General features: G+C 44.5%; 1 protein-coding gene across 2 annotated transcripts; it reads left to right on the top strand.

Annotated features, from left to right (window-relative positions):
• The first annotated feature begins 213 nt into the window (after positions 1-213).
• Positions 214-7,465, top strand: LOC108716293 (oocyte zinc finger protein XlCOF7.1). 2 transcript variants are annotated; one of them, XM_041563678.1, is made up of 6 exons: positions 214-318; positions 3,462-3,560; positions 4,813-5,010; positions 5,096-5,198; positions 5,611-5,697; positions 5,938-7,465. In XM_041563678.1, exons 2-6 carry the CDS (start codon positions 3,480-3,482, stop codon positions 7,140-7,142), a joined length of 1,674 nt encoding a protein of 557 aa, XP_041419612.1. In that variant the 5' UTR covers positions 214-318; positions 3,462-3,479; the 3' UTR covers positions 7,143-7,465. The 2 variants fall into 2 exon arrangements, with proteins under 2 accessions (XP_041419612.1, XP_041419613.1); XM_041563679.1 differs by lacking the exon at positions 214-318 and having other exon boundaries at positions 3,530-3,593; positions 4,770-5,010.
• The last annotated feature ends 13,760 nt before the right edge of the window (positions 7,466-21,225 follow it).

Raw genomic sequence — 21,225 nt, 5'->3', positions numbered from 1 at the left:
GTGAGTGATGGGGGCGAGGCTGCGGCACATGGGGATCCTGCTCGGGTCACAGGGATTGTAAAGAAGATGCGCCGCTGGGAGTGAAGATCACGTGGAGCAGAGAGAGGCGGCGGTGATGGGGGACAGTTTGGCTTGTTACAGAGACGTGGTCGTTTCAGTCGCTAGAGGGCAGTGTTGTACAATACATAATGGGAAGTAATTGCAGCACAAGTCTGATGGTCTTTAACCCCGCCCCCTAATTCACAATGAGGCGTGGAACGCACCGTCGGACATACCGGAAGCGAGTCCCTGCGAGGAGACAAGAAGGAGGAGCTGCAGGTCAGTGTCTGTCTCTATATCGGGGGACTATTCCCTCAGTAACTAATGTGATGTATAATCCATAGTCCGCTCTATAAATACCCCGAGGGCCTCAGCTGGGACACGTGTAATAAATACACAGGGCAGGGCTCATTCATTCCCTTCTGTCTGTATGTTACACACGTGACCTGGGAAGCCCGTCCCACCTCTTGTTATTATTTAGCTGCTCGGTTACTATTGTCACTGACTCCAAAGCGACTCAATAACCTGAGAAGCAGCAGGAGATGTGACAGGAGATGTTCCCTATAGGGAGTCAGTCACATCTTTTCTACCCAACAAACTGTCACTGCATCATTGGCTGAGTGCAAGCCCCGCCCCTCTCTGCTCATTGGCTGACAGAAGGACTTTATGAGTTGCCATAGCAACGTCTCGTTGGGATCATCTATTGGCTCTTTATAGTCAAGTCTTTTTTATTGAGACTCAGGGCAGCTCAGCTCTGACATATTTCCTACCTGTCACCAGTGAGTCCCAGTGACGTCATTTATATTGTCACCTCCCCCACTCATTGCAATTGTCTCCCTGAATCAGTGGTACAGGCTGATACATTAGGTACAAGGAAGGGTCGGATGCTTTATTCACCAGTAGCTCCTCCCAGCAGACAGGAGGGAGCCAATGAGATTAGAGGAGGGAAAGGGGTGTTACAGGGAGAGCTGGGAAGTGAATCAGGGGTACAGGCTGATACATTAGGTACAAGGAAGGGTCGGATGCTTTATTCACCAGTAGCTCCTCCCAGCAGACAGGAGGGAGCCAATGAGATTAGAGGAGGGAAAGGGGTGTTACAGGGAGAGCTGGGAAGTGAATCAGGGGTACAGTCTGATACATTAGATAGGTACAAGGAAGGGTCGGATGCTTTATTCACCAGTAGCTCCTCCCAGCAGACAGGAGGGAGCCAATGAGATTAGAGGAGGGAAAGGGGTGTTACAGGGAGAGCTGGGAAGTGAATCAGGGGTACAGGCTGATACATTAGATAGGTACAAGGAAGGGTCGGATGCTTTATTCACCAGTAGCTCCTCCCAGCAGACAGGGGGGAGCCAATGAGATTAGAGGAGGGAAAGGGGTGTTACAGGGAGAGCTGGGAAGTGAATCAGGGGTACAGTCTGATACATTAGATAGGTACAAGGAAGGGTCGGATGCTTTATTCACCAGTAGCTCCTCCCAGCAGACAGGAGGGAGCCAATGAGATTAGAGGAGGGAAAGGGGTGTTACAGGGAGAGCTGGGAAGTGAATCAGGGGTACAGGCTGATACATTAGATAGGTACAAGGAAGGGTCGGATGCTTTATTCACCAGTAGCTCCTCCCAGCAGACAGGGGGGAGCCAATGAGATTAGAGGAGGGAAAGGGGTGTTACAGGGAGAGCTGGGAAGTGAATCAGGGGTACAGGCTGATACATTAGATAGGTACAAGGAAGGGTCGGATGCTTTATTCACCAGTAGCTCCTCCCAGCAGACAGGAGGGAGCCAATGAGATTAGAGGAGGCAAAGGGGTGTTACAGGGAGAGCTGGGAAGTGAATCAGGGGTACAGGCTGATACATTAGATAGGTACAAGGAAGGGTCGGATGCTTTATTCACCAGTAGCTCCTCCCAGCAGACAGGAGGGAGCCAATGAGATTAGAGGAGGCAAAGGGGTGTTACAGGGAGAGCTGGGAAGTGAATCAGGGGTACAGGCTGATACATTAGATAGGTACAAGGAAGGGTCGGATGCTTTATTCACCAGTAGCTCCTCCAGCAGACAGGAGGGAGCCAATGAGATTAGAGGAGGCAAAGGGGTGTTACAGGGAGAGCTGGGAAGTGAATCAGGGGTACAGGCTGATACATTAGATAGGTACAAGGAAGGGTCGGATGCTTTATTCACCAGTAGCTCCTCCCAGCAGACAGGAGGGAGCCAATGAGATTAGAGGAGGCAAAGGGGTGTTACAGGGAGAGCTGGGAAGTGAATCAGGGGTACAGGCTGATACATTAGATAGGTACAAGGAAGGGTCGGATGCTTTATTCACCAGTAGCTCCTCCCAGCAGACAGGAGGGAGCCAATGAGATTAGAGGAGGCAAAGGGGTGTTACAGGGAGAGCTGGGAAGTGAATCAGGGGTACAGGCTGATACATTAGATAGGTACAAGGAAGGGTCGGATGCTTTATTCACCAGTAGCTCCTCCCAGCAGACAGGAGGGAGCCAATGAGATTAGAGGAGGCAAAGGGGTGTTACAGGGAGAGCTGGGAAGTGAATCAGGGGTACAGGCTGATACATTAGATAGGTACAAGGAAGGGTCGGATGCTTTATTCACCAGTAGCTCCTCCCAGCAGACAGGAGGGAGCCAATGAGATTAGAGGAGGGAAAGGGGTGTTACAGGGAGAGCTGGGAAGTGAATCAGGGGTACAGGCTGATACATTAGATAGGTACAAGGAAGGGTCGGATGCTTTATTCACCAGTAGCTCCTCCCAGCAGACAGGAGGGAGCCAATGAGATTAGAGGAGGCAAAGGGGTGTTACAGGGAGAGCTGGGAAGTGAATCAGGGGTACAGGCTGATACATTAGATAGGTACAAGGAAGGGTCGGATGCTTTATTCACCAGTAGCTCCTCCCAGCAGACAGGAGGGAGCCAATGAGATTAGAGGAGGGAAAGGGGTGTTACAGGGAGAGCTGGGAAGTGAATCAGGGGTACAGGCTGATACATTAGATAGGTACAAGGAAGGGTCGGATGCTTTATTCACCAGTAGCTCCTCCCAGCAGACAGGAGGGAGCCAATGAGATTAGAGGAGGGAAAGGGGTGTTACAGGGAGAGCTGGGAAGTGAATCAGTGGTACAGGCTGATACATTAGATAGGTATAAGAAGGGGTTGGATGGTGTTTAGCAAGTGAGGGAATACAGGGATATGGGAGAGAGCTCATAGTACAAGTTGATCCAGGGACTGGTCCCATTGCATTTTGGGAGTCAGGAAGGAATTTTTCCCCGTCTGAGGCAAATTGGAGAGACTTCAGATGGGTTTTTCCCCTTCCTCTGGATCAACTGACAGTTAGGCAGGTTATATATAGACTTAAGGTTGAACTTGATGGACATGTCATTTTTCAACCTCACTTACTATGTTACTGTATTACTGACATTCTCCTGCAGCTCAAGCACCAGCCAGTGATGGGGAACCAGGATCCAGATCAGCTGCATGAGACAATCCTGACTCTCACACTGGAGATTATCTACCTGCTGACTGGAGAGGTGAGTGGGGCAGTGAGACAGCTGAGTGGAGAGGTGAGTGGGGCAGTGAGACAGCTGAGTGGAGAGGTGAGTGGGGCAGTGAGACAGCTGAGTGGAGAGGTGAGTGGGGCAGTCAGACAGCTGAGTGGAGAGGTGAGTGGGGCAGTGAGTCAGCTGAGTGGAGAGGTGAGTGGGGCAGTGAGACAGCTGAGTGGAGAGGTGAGTGGGGCAGTGAGTCAGCTGAGTGGAGAGGTGAGTGGGGCAGTGGAGACAGCTGAGTGAGAGTGGTGGGGCAGTGAGACAGCTGAGTGGAGAGGTGAGTGGGGCAGTGAGACAGCTGAGTGGAGAGGTGAGTGGGGCAGTGAGACAGCTGAGTGGAGAGGTGAGTGGGGGCAGTGAGACAGCTGAGTGGAGAGGTGAGTGGGGCAGTGAGACAGCTGAGTGGAGAGGTGAGTGGGGCAGTGAGACAGCTGAGTGGAGAGGTGAGTGGGGCAGTGAGACAGCTGAGTGGAGAGGTGAGTGGGGCAGTGAGACAGCTGAGTGGAGAGGTGAGTGGGGCAGTGAGACAGCTGAGTGGAGAGGTGAAGTGGGGCAGTGAGACAGCTGAGTGGAGAGGTGAGTGGGGCAGTGAGACAGCTGAGTGGAGAGGTGAGTGGGGCAGTGAGACAGCTGAGTGGAGAGGTGAGTGGGGCAGTGAGACAGCTGAGTGGAGAGGTGAGTGGGGCATTGAGACAGCTGAGTGGAGAGCTGAGTGGGACAGTTAGACAGCTGAGTGGAGAGGTGAGTGGGGCAGTGAGACAGCTGAGTGGAGAGGTGAGTGGGGCAGTGAGACAGCTGAGTGGAGAGGTGAGTGGGGCAGTGAGACAGCTGAGTGGAGAGGTGAGTGGGGCAGTGAGACAGCTGAGTGGAGAGGTGAGTGGGGCAGTGAGACAGCTGAGGTGAGTGGGGCAGTGAGACAGCTGAGTGGAGAGGTGAGTGGGGCAGTGAGACAGCTGAGTGGAGAGGTGAGTGGGGCAGTGAGACAGCTGAGTGGAGAGGTGAGTGGGGCATTGAGACAGCTGAGTGGAGAGCTGAGTGGGACAGTTAGACAGCTGAGTGGAGAGGTGAGTGGGGCAGTGAGACAGCTGAGTGGAGAGGTGAGTGTCAGTGTGAGTGGGGCAGTGAGACAGCTGAGTGGAGAGGTGAGTGGGACAGTCAGTGGAGAGGTGAGTGAGACAGCTGAGTGGGGAGGGTGAGCAGTAGAGGGGTCCCTAATCATCTCCCCAATATACAGGGCTACAGTGTTACAAAGAAGTCAGGTGATGACATGCCCCTCCCACAGAGCTGCACTGACTGTATGTTGGGAGGAGCCTGCAGGCACCATGTGACCAGCCCAACGGTGGCCCCTCCCCCTGGCTCCGTCATACAGAAGGAAAATGCCAAGAAGATCCTGGAACTGATGTCCAACATCATCCAGCTGCTGACTGGAGAGGTGGGTACAGCAGCCCCCCAATAATCCCTTGTTGCTTAGTAACAGTGTATGATAATGTAGGGTGACTAGTGTGTCTCTGCACTAGGGTGCCATAAAGTATGAGGATGTGTCGATCTATTTCTCCATGGAGCAGTGGGAGATACTAAAAGGCATGAAGACCGGGGGGGTGAGGAAGGAGAGTAAAGTGGGTGAGTACTGAGCAGAACTGTGGGTATAACTGTCAGTCAGTTGGGAGAGACTCCACTTTCTGTTCCAGTTCAGCTACACCTCAATAAATCCACTGGGTGGCAGATTAATATTTATAATATTCTAATAACTGACAGACAGGGACACTGGGGGGTAAACAATGGGAGTGCCGGGGCAGTTCTACTCAATCCAGGGGCTGAGTGGGGTCTGTGTGAGGGTCCAGAGGGGTCTCAGCTCTGTCACATGTCTGGTGTTGTGAGACTAATATAGAAGCGTCTCAGGCTGTAGATGGAGTGTGTTGCTGAGCCTTTCTGCATAATGGGTTTCCAGATAATCAATCCCATACCTGTATGTACTTATCTGGCCCACTACTCACTAACGGGTTTGTGTCGCATGTTATTGTATTTCTATCAGGTTGTGAATGGGATGTGGGGGCAGATGTGCGCAATGCAAATAAACCAGACAAGACTGAGGCAGAAGAAGCAGATTCCTGGGGAGAAGGAAACCCCCCAAACCCTGACATTTCCCCAACTGATCCCCAAACACTGACCAACTGTATCTCTCATGGGATTAAGGAGGAATCATGGGAAGAGGAAGAACATTGTGAGTGGAACACTGATCCCCCTACAGAACAGATCCAGGGCACAGACCCCCCTACTGACACTGTGGGCTCCCACCTGAATATCAGCCAATCAGATAATCCTAGTGATATTAAAGGAGCCCTTTATTCCTGGGGAGAAGGAAACCCCCCAAACCCTGACATTTCCCCAACTGATCCCCAAACACTGACCAACTGTATCTCTCATGGGATTAAGGAGGAATCATGGGAAGAGGAAGAACATTGTGAGTGGAACACTGATCCCCCTACAGAACAGATCCAGGGCACAGACCCCCCTACTGACACTGTGGGCTCCCACCTGAATATCAGCCAATCAGATAATCATAGTGATATTAAAGGAGCCCTTTATTCCTGGGGAGAAGGAAACCCCCCAAACCCTGACATTTCCCCAACTGATCCCCAAACCCCGACCAACTGTATCTCTCATGGGATTAAAGGGGAAGCAGCATCACTGGAAGTAGAATGGAAAGTTCAGCCCCTCACAGACCAGATACAGGCAGCCGAAAGCAAGGGACCCACGTGTGGGAAATGCCCCGATGCCAATGCGTCCGTACCACGTGATGTTACCCAGGTGATGTTCTACTGCAACGAGTGCCACGTGTGTTTCATATGTAACAAGGATCTGGAGATTCACCAGAGAAGCCACAAAGCAGAGAAGCCGTTCCGTTGCTCCGAATGCGGCAAGTGTTTTGCCAACCGCTCCACCCTCGGCGCCCACCACCGAATTCACACCGGAGAGAAACCCTACGTCTGCCCCGAATGCGGCAAATGCTTCCGCTCCCGCTCGCACCTCTTCTCCCATAAGAACAGCCACAAGAGCGAGAAGCCGTTTTCGTGCTCCGAGTGCGGGAAGCGTTTCAGCAGTCGCTCGCACCTCGTTTCGCACCAGATCAGTCACACGGAGGAGAAACCGTTCTCTTGTCCCGTCTGTGAGAAGTGCTTCAAGAGCAAGCCGCAGCTCACAGAACATTACCGCATCCACACCGGGGAGAAGCCCTTCTCTTGCTCCACCTGTGGCAAGTCTTTCACTCAGCGCTCCCATCTCATTGGCCACGTCCGGCTCCACACGGGGGACAAACCCTTCTCCTGCTCTGATTGCGGCAAATCTTTTGGGCTTCAGCGAGACCTGAACAAACACATGAAGTTTCACTCCGGGGAGAAACCATTTACCTGCAATGAATGCGGCAAGTCGTTTTTGCTGCAGGGGCATCTGAAAAGACATTTCCTCATCCACACGGGGGAGAAGCCCTTCTCTTGTTCTATATGCGACAAGCGATTCGGCCTTCAGAGCAACCTCAACAGACATTTCCGAATTCACTTACAGTAGATCTGTCCGGCTCTGATAGAGGAGACGACCCGCTGTCCTGACCGAACTTCTGGAGTCTGTTGTATTTCAAAGGCTTGGTGTTGGCAGTTTGTAGGGCTCCTTACAGGTACATCTGAACCTCACCCCCTTGTAAGTCAGGCCACGCTTCTTCCACCCACGGACACACCCCAGTCCTGTCCAGGTGAGGCCCCAATCCTACTCTCTGCTCTGCTTGTTTGGAAGATTTAGGGTGCCTTTCAGATCTTTTCAATGGAGGCAGGTAAGTAAAATTAGGGTGCATATTCTAAAAGAGGGTGAGAGGGGTGCAAATTGGGGTAACTTCCAAGGTTGAGTTGTTTCTGCATATATATAAGGTTAAAGGGATACTGTCATGGGAAAAAAAATGTTTTCAAAACACATCAGTTAATAGTGCTGCTCCAGCAGAATTCTGCACTGAAATCCATTTCTCAAAAGAGCAAACAGATTTTTTTTATATTCAATTTTGAAATCTGACATGGGGCTAGACATATTGTCAATTTCCCAGCTGCCCCCGGTCATGTGACTTGTGCTCTGATAAACTTCAGTCACTCTTTACTGCTGTACTGCACGTTAGAGTGATATCAACCCCCTCCCTTCCCCCCCAGCAGCCAAACAAAAGAACAATGGGAAGGTAACCAGATAACAGCTCCCTAACATGAGATAACAGCTGCCTGGTAGATCTAAGAACAACACTCAATAGTAAAATCCAGGTCCCACTGAGACACATTCAGTTACATTGAGAAGTAAAAATGGCAGACTGCCAGAAAGCATTTCTCTCCTAAAGTGCAGGCACAAGTCACATGACTGGGGGCAGCTGGGAAACTGACAATATGTCTAGCCCCATGTCAGATTTCAAAATTGAATGTTTGCTCTTTTGAGAAATGGATTTCAGTGCAGAATTCTGCTGGAGCAGCACTATTAACTGATTCATTTTGAAAAAAAAAATGTTTTTCCCATGACAGTATCCCTTTAAGTACAGACAAGACCCCCACAAAAAATTGGGGGGACTGGTGTACACCCAACAACCCCCCACGCTTACTTATTTGCTGGAGAGTTCAAGCTGCAGAAGTGACAGGGGGTCCTTCCCCTTGGGGTCTGCTGATAGTTACCCCACTAAGTGAGCGCATGCAGGATCAATGGATTGACAGACTCAACTCCCCAGTGCCCCCGGGGGCTTGTATAAATGATTGTGCCATATGGTTATCTCATAGAGGCATCACTAGTCCCGTTACTGCCCATCAGACACTCAACATCCCGGGATTGGATCATCGCTGGCAATTACAGTCATGTGACTTACTGTAGTGACTTGTAAATAAACATTTGTTATAAAGACTTTGTTTTGTCCTTTACTGGGGGTAAAGCAAGTAGCGTTAAGGCAGCCATACACAGGCCAAAGAGTTACTTTATCTACCTGTTGCACCCATGGGTGCTCACCCTGTATATAGGGTATATGTATATAACATGTATATGTGTCTTATTGCCACTTGCTGAGCTGAAAATCAGTGTAACAATGTTTGGCTCAGAGTTGAGGGTTTCAATTGGCTGAACATCCTTCCTGATCCTCCTCCTTATAACCAGCCTCACAAAGTAGAGACCCCAAAAAGGAATGTACCATGTTGGTGCTGGGGATGTCTGACATCATGAAAACAACACAACTAACAACAAACACACAAACTAAAGGTCTAACAGAAAAACCCATGGTCAACAAAGATGGCAAGTATCGCACTCAAATTTCCTGGAATCAAATGTAAATTGGTCTGTATAAATTTCTGGCAGCTCCTACTTATCACCGGGGGTGACATGGGCATTTAAAGAAGCAGTGATACCAATAGAAACTGGTCATTACTGGGCCACTGAATAACGACCAGGATTAGGGGACAGGGAAGAGATATGACCTAACTTAGCTCCCCCTCCTCTAATAAAGCACCCAAAGGCATACAATATATCAGAAGGGAGAGGCTGATGGGGAGTATCCAGATTGGGAGATGCCAGCAGGGAACGGCAGTGTCATGATGTTTCAGGATTCATTGAGGTCTGGCATGGTGCTGAGAGACTTCAGAATTGCTAATGTGGTGCCGCTATGCAAAAAGGGAAACCTTTGGGCCAGTTAGTCTGACGTCAGTGGTAGGAAAGCTTTTCAAATAACCGATCTTGCTATACTAATTTAATTGCCATCTGTGAGGAGTTGAGCAGGAACCTTGACTCTGGGATGGCAGTGGATGGGATCTACTAAAGCTGGCCATAGACGTGTAAATTTACCTTCATGTCGGACAAACGATAGTTTGGTGCAATCTCTCGACCTGCCACTAACCATTCGGATCAAATAAAGTAGTAAAAGAACAAATTAGACAATGTTCTGCCCCTGACATTAAGGGTAAGGACACACTGGACGATTTGTCGCCAACGTTTTAAAAAAGTAAATCACGGCGACAAGACGATCTTCTTTTTTGACCAGACGATTCACAGTGACTATTGGCACAGAGTGATTTGTATCCCATTACTCTGTGCGGTACGTGCTCCACCCAAACCGGAAACGGTTTGTGCTTCCCGCTGTAACCTGGCGTCTTTACGTTCTTGCGTCATTGCGTTCGCATTGTAATTTGAATACAATTGCTGCTACTTATCTGTATGTGTGTGCGTGTCTAGGAGATTTCAGTGCTTTTCTAAGTACATGCTATTTCTGATAAATCGCTCGGAAAAGGGTCTCAGTGCGTTTTGGAGCTACAGGCGATTCACAAACGCGCTGTGGGCACAGGAGCTGGCGTCTTTCATTTGGTTTTGTTCAGAGACAAAACGAGTGATATGTCGCCGCGATTTGCTTTTTAAAAACGTTGGCGACAAATCGTCCAGTGTGTCCTCACCCTAATCGTACGAAAGTTTATGTCCGACAAAAGCTGGTGACAGTCTCCCACTGATATCATCAGATCGGCAATACACACAGAGATATTAGCGGCAGCCAACAGAAATTTTCTATCCTGTCCAACCGTCTGACACTCCACACACAGCCCGAAAATGGTGCCAAGTCTTTGCCTCTTTGGGCAGCTTTAGACTTTGCATTTGATACAGTGCCACACACAAGGTTACTGGTTAAATGAAGGAATATTGGCCTGGAACATAGTATTTGTACCTGGATAGAGAACTGGCTGAACTAGTTATACACTAACATATATAAACTATATAGTCTTGCGGAGAAGCTTGTGAACCCTTTAATCTTTTCTTTATTTTATATGAATGTGACCTAAAACAAATGAAACAAAAATGAATATATTTGGTCATGTATTTATTGAAAAAAAAAGATCCACGTACATGTGTGCGTGTGGCAAAACGAAGTAAACCGTTCTGTGACCCCCATGTGCCGCAATTAGTGCAACTAAACGTTTGCGTCGGTAACTGTTGGAATTTTAGCCCATTCCTCACTACAGAAAAGCTTCAGCTCTTGGATGTTGGTGGGTTTCTTTCCACAACATTTCAATCGGATTAAGGTCAGAACTGGGCCATCCCAGAACATTCACTTTATTCTTCTGTAACAATTCTTTCGTAGAAGGACTTAAGCTGGCCATACATGCAAAGATCCGATCGTTCGAATCCTCGGACTTCCCCGTCTCCTGACCCGTCACTAACCATTCAGATGAAATAAAGTAGTAAAAGAACAGATGAGCCGATGTTCTGCCAATCGTACGATATCTATGTCCAACCAAAGTTGGTGACAGTCTCCCACTGAAAATCATATGATCAGCAATACACGCAGAGATATTATCAGCAGCCGACAGGAATCTTTTAACCTGTCCCATCCACCAAACGACCGATCTCCGCCGGACGAAAAATGTCGGGACTCTCCACACACGTTCCGAAAATCGTATGAATCCTCTTGTCGTACGATCGGATCTTTGTGTCTATGGTCAACTTTAGTGTTTAGGATGGTCGTCTTGCTGTATGACCCACTGTCTCTTGAGATTCAGTTCACAGACAGATGTCTTGGCATTTTCCTTTAGACTTCTCTGGTATAGATCAGAATTCATTGTTCCATCAATGATGACAAGCCCTCCAGGAAATAACCCAGCAGCCCACCCTGACCTCTTATTATAGGATGTTCTGGAGCACAGTATGAGGGAACGGCACCCTCCCAAGTGTAATGGAGACAATAAATCCCGGCACATGGAGATGTAAGTGGGGATAACTCCTGCCTGTTTGAGCTGTAAAGTTTTGGGGGCTCGTCCGGCCTCATTAAACATGAGGGGTTATCCCCGCTTGCATGGAATCTTGTGTGACCGTATTTTCTGTCTCCAGTAGAGAAGCCATCCCGGCCCACATGCAGCTAAACTGGGCCAGACCAGAACACTTCCATGTTTCACAGATTGGATGAGGTTTTAATATTGGAATGCAGTGTTTTTCTTTCTCCACATTTAAAGGGAACCTATCACAGCCAAAATCAAACACATATTAACAATCTGACCAGTACAAGCTAAACACAACAATCAAACTACGTATATAGTTTAAAACTGCAAGTTTTAAAAAATCCCTTACTTTGTCAAATGGGTTCTTTCACTGAGACTGTGACTATAACATGCACATTTCAGGAGCATGCTCAGATTGTAGCATTGCCTTGAGTATTCTACCCAGAATGCCTTGCTTCAGTAAACTCCTCCACTAGAAGTATCAGGAGATTTCCCTCTCTTGTCCCCTGCTGGTGATGTCATTATGCAAATGAAGGGCACACAGTCACTTCTAGAAGGTGGCAGCACTACTGAACACACAGGTTTGGCTGATTTAAAAATAGCTTAGAAGGGTTGATAAGTGTAGGGACCTATAGGATATCCTATCCCTATAGAGTTAATCCCCTACCTCTTGTATGTAGTTCTCTTTTCCCTTGTTATTGGACCAAGCCCTTGAAACTGGTAAAGTGTAACACCCACACCTATTGGACAAAGAGTGTAATGACTCTCCCCTGCCACACTGCTATATAGTGTTGTGTAGGGAGTGGCCTCTTCCTCTTTGGCTCCTGCTGGGTGAATCTCCATTGAGCCTGGGATCACCATAGGCCCCAGTAAGCATTTACCCCAGAGGGACACCTTTGCTGCTAAGTCTGGGACCAGGTAACCCCGTGAACGAGGATGAGCTAAGATAGTAAGATCTTGTTATAGACTCTCTAGGAGAGTAAGACAGAGAGGTGTAGCAGAAAGAGCAGTTGTCGCTCCAACGAGGATTGTAGTAGGGAGTAGCTTCCCACAAGGCCTGTTTGCCTTTAGAGCAGGGAACTCAGTTGATAGGCATCTGGGTGAGCAAAGGACTACCTGTACCCTACCTGATCGATCCCGATCCCCTCACTGTGCAACGTCGGTTAAACTGGGAATTGATGTACACCTATCTGCAATATCTTTTGGGAGTCGCACCTGTCTGACTGTGAACCTTGTAATGTCCAAAGTGATTCCATCTGCTGTGTCCTCAGTATATCTGTAAGTAAACCTGTGGTCATGTGCCTCTGGCATAATAAATCTGTGCTCCTGTTTTACCTTTTAAGAACCTCTTGGCGTCCATTATTCTATTTTTACACTTAAATGCCTGTGAGTTGTAGTTCAACTACAGTTTAAAGGGGAAGCTTCCATTTTGCGAAGGCTCTGCCCTGGGTGAGGATTCGCAATGTAACCCATGCTCACTACCTAGCTGGTCACCCTTAACTCCTAATTGGCAGAATAGGCCAAGAAAGCGTTACATAAGCAAGCAAGGAATTTCAACTGAGCATGTGCGAGATTTCAGAGCTACAGTTGGCTGGGAAGATATAGGTAGGAGGAGCCAGTGAAATCCAAGATGGCTGCCTCAGCTAGAACTGCAGGGGAGATAGGGGAGATCTTGCAGAAGGAATAGTGAGTTGATCATTTACATTATACAAACAATTCTGTTTTAAAAAACAGATTTCTTGAACTTTCACATAGTGAATTTACTTAGTAAATGATTTTAGTTATGATTGGTGCCCTTTAAGCTAAAAAGCTCTATTTTGGCTTCATCCATCCACAAAACATTCTTCCAGTATCTTTCTGGTCTGTCAGAATGATCTTTAGCAAAGTGTAGGTGCTTAACTTAATTTTGGGAGAGAGCAGTGGCTTCACTTGCTCCCCTGCCATACGCACCATTGCTGTTTAGTGTTCTCCTGATGATGGTCGACTCATGAACATTCACCAATATGATACAGGCCTTCAGTTGTTTAGAAGTTACCCTGGGTTCCCTTGTAACCTCTAGGACTATTAGACGCCTTACAGTTGGAGTGATCTTCTGATGGTCGACCACTTCTGAGTACGGTATCAACGGTCTTATATTTTCTCCATTTGAACAAAAACTGTCTGACTGTTGATTGTTGGAATCCGAACTCTTATAACATTGACCAGCTTTTTGGGCATCAACAACTCTTTTTCTGAGGTCCCATGAAGCACATCCACAAATGTGTTGTATGTGTGATCAGACTTTGCTAGATTTGCCCCATTCTTGAAATACAACAGGGTCTCACGCCTGATTGTCATCCCATTGACTAAAAACACCAGACTCAGATTTCGCCTTCAAATTAGGTGATAATCCTAAGGATTCACTTACTTTTGCCACACACATATGTTATTGGATCGTTTTTTTCAATAAATACATGACCAAATAATTGTTGTTTCATTTGTTTAACTAGGTTTTCTTCATCTGCTTTTAGGACATGTTTGAAAATCAGATGATGATTTAGGTCACATTCAATCTAGAAAACTTTAAAGGGTTCAGAAATGTTCAAGCACAACTGAAGTTATTCTTCAAACTTGTGCATCCATCGAAGAATAAAACACGGTCGTTTCAGCAATTTTGGAGTGCGGGTCCTTTTGAACTTTACATAAATGCTTTGACCCTGCACCCTCATTAGTAAAAGACTGGCTCAGAGTGCATATGTTTGATATATATATAATGAGTCTGAAGAGCAGAGAACTCACCCCTAGAAAAAGGAAAAAAAGCGCTTGTGCTGCCACAAGTAATATCAGCATAAAGAACACGGAGCACTGATGGGACTTAGTTTATGTGCAATGCTTTAATGGTTCAATCACATTTACCGCTGGGGAGTGCTGATCAAGCCATTAAGGAGTCTGGTGTGTTTAATATCAAATTTTCGGCTTTATTTTTGCGCTTTAAAAATTACAGAGGAGCGGATTTAATGGTGTAAGTCGACGTTTCAGTCCTGCGTAGAGGACCTTTATCAAAACATCATATACATATCTCCATGTGGGCAGCACTCTTTTGCTTTTGAAATTTGCCTTGGGTGCACGGTAAACGGTTTAGATATTGAAAAAAATTACCAGCAACAACTAGTTAACTTGTGCAATGCTCAAAAAGTGTATTAAAATGTTACATGAACAGCCGATGTGACAGTTGGGTCCACACAAGGACCTTTCTCAAGGCCATATATTTTTAGGGGCCCATTCACCAAAGCTCGAGTGAAGGATTCGAAGTAAAAAAACTTCGAATTTCGAAGTGTTTTTTGGGCTACTTCGACCTTTGAATCGAAGGATTCGAATTAAAAATCGTTCGACGGTCGAAGTAGCCAAAAAAACACTTCGAAATTCAAAGTTTTTTTTACTTTGAATCCTTCACTCGAGCTTTGGTGAATGGGCCACTAAAAATAAATGGCCTAGGTCAAGCTCCTATCCACTGCATATAAGCACTTAATTTCCAATAGATATGATCCCCGACCCAGGGTGAAGTATAAGTGGGAGAGTAGTGGGGTTTGTATCGACCCTGATGATTGGGAAGAAATTATAGACAACTTATATGTCCCATTGGTGAGTGTAAGAGACAGGCTCATACAGTTTAAGATCACGCATCAAACATACCTCACCCCTCAAACTATTTACGATGGGGAAGCTTCACCCAGCTGTCCAAGATGTGGTGCTTCTGTCGCTAATTTCATGCATTTAATGTGGGATTGCCCAGTGATACTTAGATATTGGAGGGCAATTGTGAACTTTATGGCTACCGAACTGGATCTTCCCCAGATACTTAACCCTGCTACTTATCTTCTGGGTCTCCTTGACTCCGTGATACCTAGAGTTAGTACTAGATGCCTGATGAGGTTGCTTTTCTTTTACGCAAAGAAAGTTGTTGCCCTGCACTGGATGGGCCCATCGCCACCGACTCTGACTAGATGAATTGGACTAATTAATTCGCAACTGGAACTGTACAAGCTCACGTACTTGGCACGCGGATGCCCGAAGAAATTTGAGAATATTTGGAACCCTTGTCTCGAGTCGCCAGCCACCTCAACCAACCTCACTTTTTTCAGCCGTACCTCTTTTCTCTACTTTCCCCCTCTCTCTTTCCTTCTAACTAGCTTTACTTCTTTCTAATTTTTTCTGTTGTTAAAATTCAATAAAAATTAACCTTTAAAAAAAAAAAAAAAAAAAATTGTTCGACTATTCGATAGTCGAAGTACTGTCTCTTTCAGAAAAAACTTCGACCCCCTAGTTCGCCACCTAAAAGCTACTGAACCCATTTGCCCCTTAGTATTATGGACATTTTTGGGGATACATCTTAAACATGAATAAAACTGAAATTCTAGATTGTTTTTGACTCTATCCCAAGAAATTTGCTTAAAATAAAACCTTCTCTAAATTGAAATATTTAGGTATCTTTTTCTCAGGTGACCTGTCTAAGTTATATTCCCTTGATTTCTCCCCTATTTTAAAAACCATCGAATCTATGTGTAATAAATGGGTGAATTGTCTCCTCAATTTGACTGAGAATCACCTTGCTGGTTTTCCTCTTACCCAATCCTTAATTTACTGCTCTATTATTTACCACATTATATTAAATATTCCCGACTTTAGAAGATTAACTTGGTGCCTATCACAGGATACTTCAGTCTAAGGGTTATCTGATGAGGAAAAGTTCACTAATTTAGATATTACGCTTAGATTTGATTCTCAAGAATATGTTGTTTCTTTTCTACATAAAAGTTGGTTGAATCAACCTATGGATATCAAAAAGAATCCTCTTTATAGACATACTGTTTTCACTTGGCAAATTTTATGTAAATTTAACATGAATTTTTCAAATTTCCCCATTTTCCCTTGCGTTCAATATGGACACACTGTATTCCCTAAGTAGTAAAGAAACAATGTTCTTCTCATTTGGAAAAATAAGGGTATTTCTCAAATAAAACAGATTGTGGATCTGACACTGGAGAACTGCTCCCCTGGAATCATATCAAAACATGTTATAATTTATCAGAAGTGGACAAATTGCATTTTGGCTAGGAATTTTCTAAGAGAAACATTCTGTAGGCCCCAATCAACATAAATCCATCTTACAATTGATGAACGATCCCTCTTTGATTAATATGAGATTTACCTCTCAAATCTTTAGTCGCAAAATGTTTTGTCATTTTAAAAAGCCATTGAAAGATGGTCCTCATTCCTATATGAGAATATCAAACCCAAAACTGTCATTTTCTGCCGTGATGCCATTTTCTTGGTTGTTTCCTGCAATCTCACAACCTCAGTTACAGCCGCGCTCTTGCTTGGTATGTCCCTCAGTGGTGCCTGTTCTACTTTTTCATAGACTTTTGAGCTAACTTTTATTCTCTCTTTTTTCTTCCTTGTACAGATATTTTTTATCTATTAGTGTAGTTTCTCCCTTTTCCCTCTCTCTCCTTTTCAGCTAGCTAGATACTTTGGTACTTCTTCTCAGATTTGTGCAGGCTGTTTTGATGCTCCTTTTCCCAGGGAAAAAGTTTTGCAAGTCTTGCTTTGGTCTATTGATGGAACATGGCTTCTGGTAGTGGACTGTGTCTGTTCCTGGGGCTTCAGTTTCCAGAGAAGATACTGTGTCCTCTAAGTCCTCAGAAGATGAAAATTCTCTGATGGACCCACTTCTGATGATGAAGAAGAGGATGCTGAACCTATGGTGTTTGACTTATCTTTGGTTCCTCCTTTGATTAAAGGGGTGGTTCGCCTTTAAGGTAACTCTTAGTATGTTATAAAATGGCCAATTCTAAGCAATTTTTCCAATTGGTTTTCATTGTTTATTTTTTGTTATTTGCCTTTTTCTTCTGACTATTTGCAGCTTTCAAATGGGTGTCGCTGACCCCTTCCAAAAAGCAAATGCTCTGCAAGGCTACAATTATATTGTTATTGCTAATTTTTATTACTCATCTTTCTATTCAGTCCCTCTCCTATTCATATTCCAGTCTCGTATTTAAATCATTGCATGGTTGCCAGTGTAATTTGGACCCTAGCATCCAGATTACTTAAAATGCAAATTGAAGAGCTGCTGAATAAAAAGCTAAATAACTCAAACTACAAATAATAAAACATGAAAACCAATTACAAATGGTCTCAGAATATCCCTCTCTACATCATACTAACAGTTATCTCAAAGGTAAACAAACCCTTTAAGGCAATGAAGTTAATCTTGGGTGTGGAAGAGACAAAATAATCTCAGAAGTCAAAGGTTCTTCCTTCCTCTTCAAATTCAAAGGAATTTTTCCCTCTTTTTCCAGTAGTTTTGGAGTTCATTTCTACAAAGTCACTAAGAAGATCTCTTTTGCTTTGTTAGCTATGAGATTTTTAAAATGATATCCATTTAAAGATCAGGATACTAAGAACTGGCATATGCCTCCTACAGTAGATTCTCCTTTTATCAATGTGTCTAAAAAGTCAACACACTCTACTGATGATTCATTCATGTTGAAAGATACCATGGCTGGAAGAGTAGTGACAGAACTATGTTGTAGGAGCCTTGTGTAAATTTGCAGTAGACCTGGTTCCAGTAGCGAAAGCAGTCTCCTTGTGGATTGACAGCTTAGCCAAGACCATTTCAGATGGAACAGATTTAGCCAACATTAGCTGAGGTCTGAGGCAGTGGCCTTTAGGTCTGAGGCAATGATTGACTTAACATGTTTGGCCTCTGGATCTATGGCGGTCTCAGTTTCTGCCAGAAGAGCCCTTTGACTTGGGGTGCCGTTACAGTCTTTGGCCTTAAATTGGATGAGGTTATAGCCAAAGCCACAAGTGGTAAGAGCAATTTTCTGCCACAGGAAAAGAAGAAGGCAAGAATCAAGCCCTTGAAAGGTTCTCTTTTTCTGGGTTTAGTTCGGCTAGAGGTCCCTCCAGAAGCTCAAGATATTTCGTTAGAGACAACCCAAATCTATTTGGAGAGGAGGTCAGTTCATGGTCATCAGGGGGAGTAAAATTAATACTTAATTTCAGATCATTGGGTGCTTGCAGAATTAAGAGGTTATGGCATAGAATTTTCTTCAATTCCAACTCAAGACTTCTTTTTTGTTTCTCCTATTCCTCACTGTCAAGAAAAAAGGGCGGCTCTCGAGGAATATGTTCAGATACTGGTAGACCAAGAAGTGGTAGTTCCAGTGCCATTTGGGGAGAGGGCAAAAGGGATTTATTCCCTACTCTCTCTCAAAAAGGCCTGGAGAACTTAGATACAAAAGTAAACTCCTTTGTGCGTCTTCAAAACTTCAAGACTGAGTCAATAAGCACCATTATTTCATCTGTCCATGAAGGAGACTGGCTCTTGACAATTGATTTGAAGGATGCATATCTCCACCTTCCAATTGCAAAACAGTATCAGTGTTTTCTACACTTTGCAGCTGGTCGCAGACATTTTCAGTTTCAAGCCCTCCCATATGATCTTTCTTTTCCTTCTCTGCAAACTTATACCAAGTCACTTTGATATCCAAGTTAAGAAAGCAAGGCTTAGCTATTTGGCATTACCTGGGTGACATTCTTCTCCAGAAGTTCTCTCTCGCTCTCAGAGTGATCGTCATTTATTCTCTTCAATCTCACGATTGGCTAGTCAACTGGGGAAAAAGCTAGTTGCAGCCATCTCTTTCTCTAGTCTACCTGGGAGCTCTGTTCAACACAGGTGGTGAAGTTGCCTCAACAGAAGGTGGATAAGCAATTCCTGTGTCAAAGTTCTGCGTCTCTCCTTGGCCTGATTGGGCAAATACCCGTAGTATTGACATGAAAATTGGCCAGGAAAAGAAATTGCATTAAGCATGATAGGAAATTTCCCTTTTTTCATCATTATAATGTTATGATGTTTTTCATTATTTGTGGTCATGTTCCAGGGTATGCTTAATGTGGTCCAATCCTGAATATTTCTCGTCCAAAACTAATATAATTCTTTCCACACAGTTTGCAATCTTAGATTTAAAAGTCTGTCTTTTTAAAAGAGAGTTCCTAAACGGACAGGAACAAAAAACAAGAGAATTATTCATTTATGCTTAAGACTTCGGCTTGTAAATCACTTTTTCAACGGTGGATTGAAGATTAATCTCCATTCTTATAAAATATTTTGTTTCATTTACATAACCTATGTATACAAGAGGCGCTTGATACAGGACTGGGACCCAAAAGATTAGGAATAATTTCATGAATAATCGGCCCAACACTTTGGACTTAAAGGGGCGTTGGTGGGGGGAAATTAAAAAAATACTGTTACCCCCAATCGGAGTGTGTGCTCTATTAGCCCACAGCTTTGGTTGGAGAAAATATTTTCGCTCAACAGATTTTGTTAGAATACTATACTCCATTCACATCTCTTTTCAAAGTGCTTTATTTGGAACATTGTTTATTAATAAACGGAGTGGAGAGAAATTGCTCATTTCTGTTTTTTATACGCTTTTGCTTACAATTTTAAACGCCATGATTTGTCATCCAAATATTTCTTCTTGAATTTTAAGATTTTATATCTGCTTAATATATGCTTTAGAAAGCTGTCTGTATAATAAATGTGTGCTTGAAACCAATAAAAATATTTGAAAAAGAAAGTTTTTTATTAAAAAGTACACTGTTTACATTGAAAATATTCCATTCTACCATTAAAGGGCTTAAACATTTTTGAACCAACACATTTTTTTTAAAGGTGTAATATTGGTGTGTGTACGAGCCTTCTCAGGTCATTGTGTCTGATCAGAAAGAGCCAGCACTACACAATGGAACTGCTTTCAGAAAATCTATTGTTTCTCCTGCTCAATGTAACTGGAGGCGTCATGGTGTATTACTATTGGGTGCTATTCTCATAAGTGTCAGCATCCTGCATGGGACTTTTAGTTCTGCACAATTTAGTATCATCAACAAAAATAGAAACAGTACTTTCAATGCCCACCTCCAGGTCATTAATTGTTCAGTATAAAAATAAAAACTGAGCAAATGGATAGCCCATGCAAAAAAAATAAACAATGTATCTAATATAGTTAGTTAGGCAAAAATGTAATGTATAAAGGCTGGAGTGAGTGGATGTGTAACATAATAGCCAGAACACTACTTCCTGCTTTTCAGCTCTCTTGCTTTCCACTGATTGGTTACCAGGCAGTAACCAATCAGAGACTTGAGGGGAGGGGCACATGGGACATAACTGTTGCTTTTGAATCTGAGCTGAATGCTGAGGATCAATTACAAACTCACTGAACAGTTATGTCCCATGTGGGTCCCCTTATAGTCACTGACTAACTCAGAGTTAGAGAGTGTGTGTGATAGAATATCACCGCCTCTACGATGTGCCTAATTATTACATTATCATTAGCTCCTTTCCCATGATCCCATATTGTTCCTGAGAAAAAAATATTTAAATTGATCCTTTGCAAGAAACATCACTACAATCTATTGCTTATAAAGAAATCTAAATATCGATTACTGTCCTTAACTGATGTTCCTAATACATTCCTACTGTGTCTGTCAGAATCCTCTGTAATAAGAGATACATATATATTCTGTGCAGATGTGTCGCCCATATTTCTACATATTTCAACAGTGAAATCTCCCAGGCAACACCCAAAAAATATATTCTTTGTACAGGTGTGGGATCTGTTATCCAGAAAAGCTCTGAATTACGGGAAGGCCATCTCCCATAGACTCCATTTTATTCAAATAATCCAAATTGTTAAAAATGATTTCCTTTTTCTGTGTAATAATAAAACAGTCGCTTGTACTTGATCCCAACTAAGATATAATTAATCCTTATTGGAGGCAAAACCAGCCTATTGGGTTTATTTCATGTTTATATGATTTTCTAGTAGACTTAAGGTATGAAG

Source organism: Xenopus laevis, chromosome 5L (genome assembly GCF_017654675.1).
Source record: "Xenopus laevis strain J_2021 chromosome 5L, Xenopus_laevis_v10.1, whole genome shotgun sequence".
Classification (NCBI taxonomy): domain Eukaryota; kingdom Metazoa; phylum Chordata; class Amphibia; order Anura; family Pipidae; genus Xenopus; species Xenopus laevis.
The sequence above is the reverse complement of the archived record's forward strand: the minus strand, read 5'-3'. Positions and strand labels throughout refer to the sequence as shown.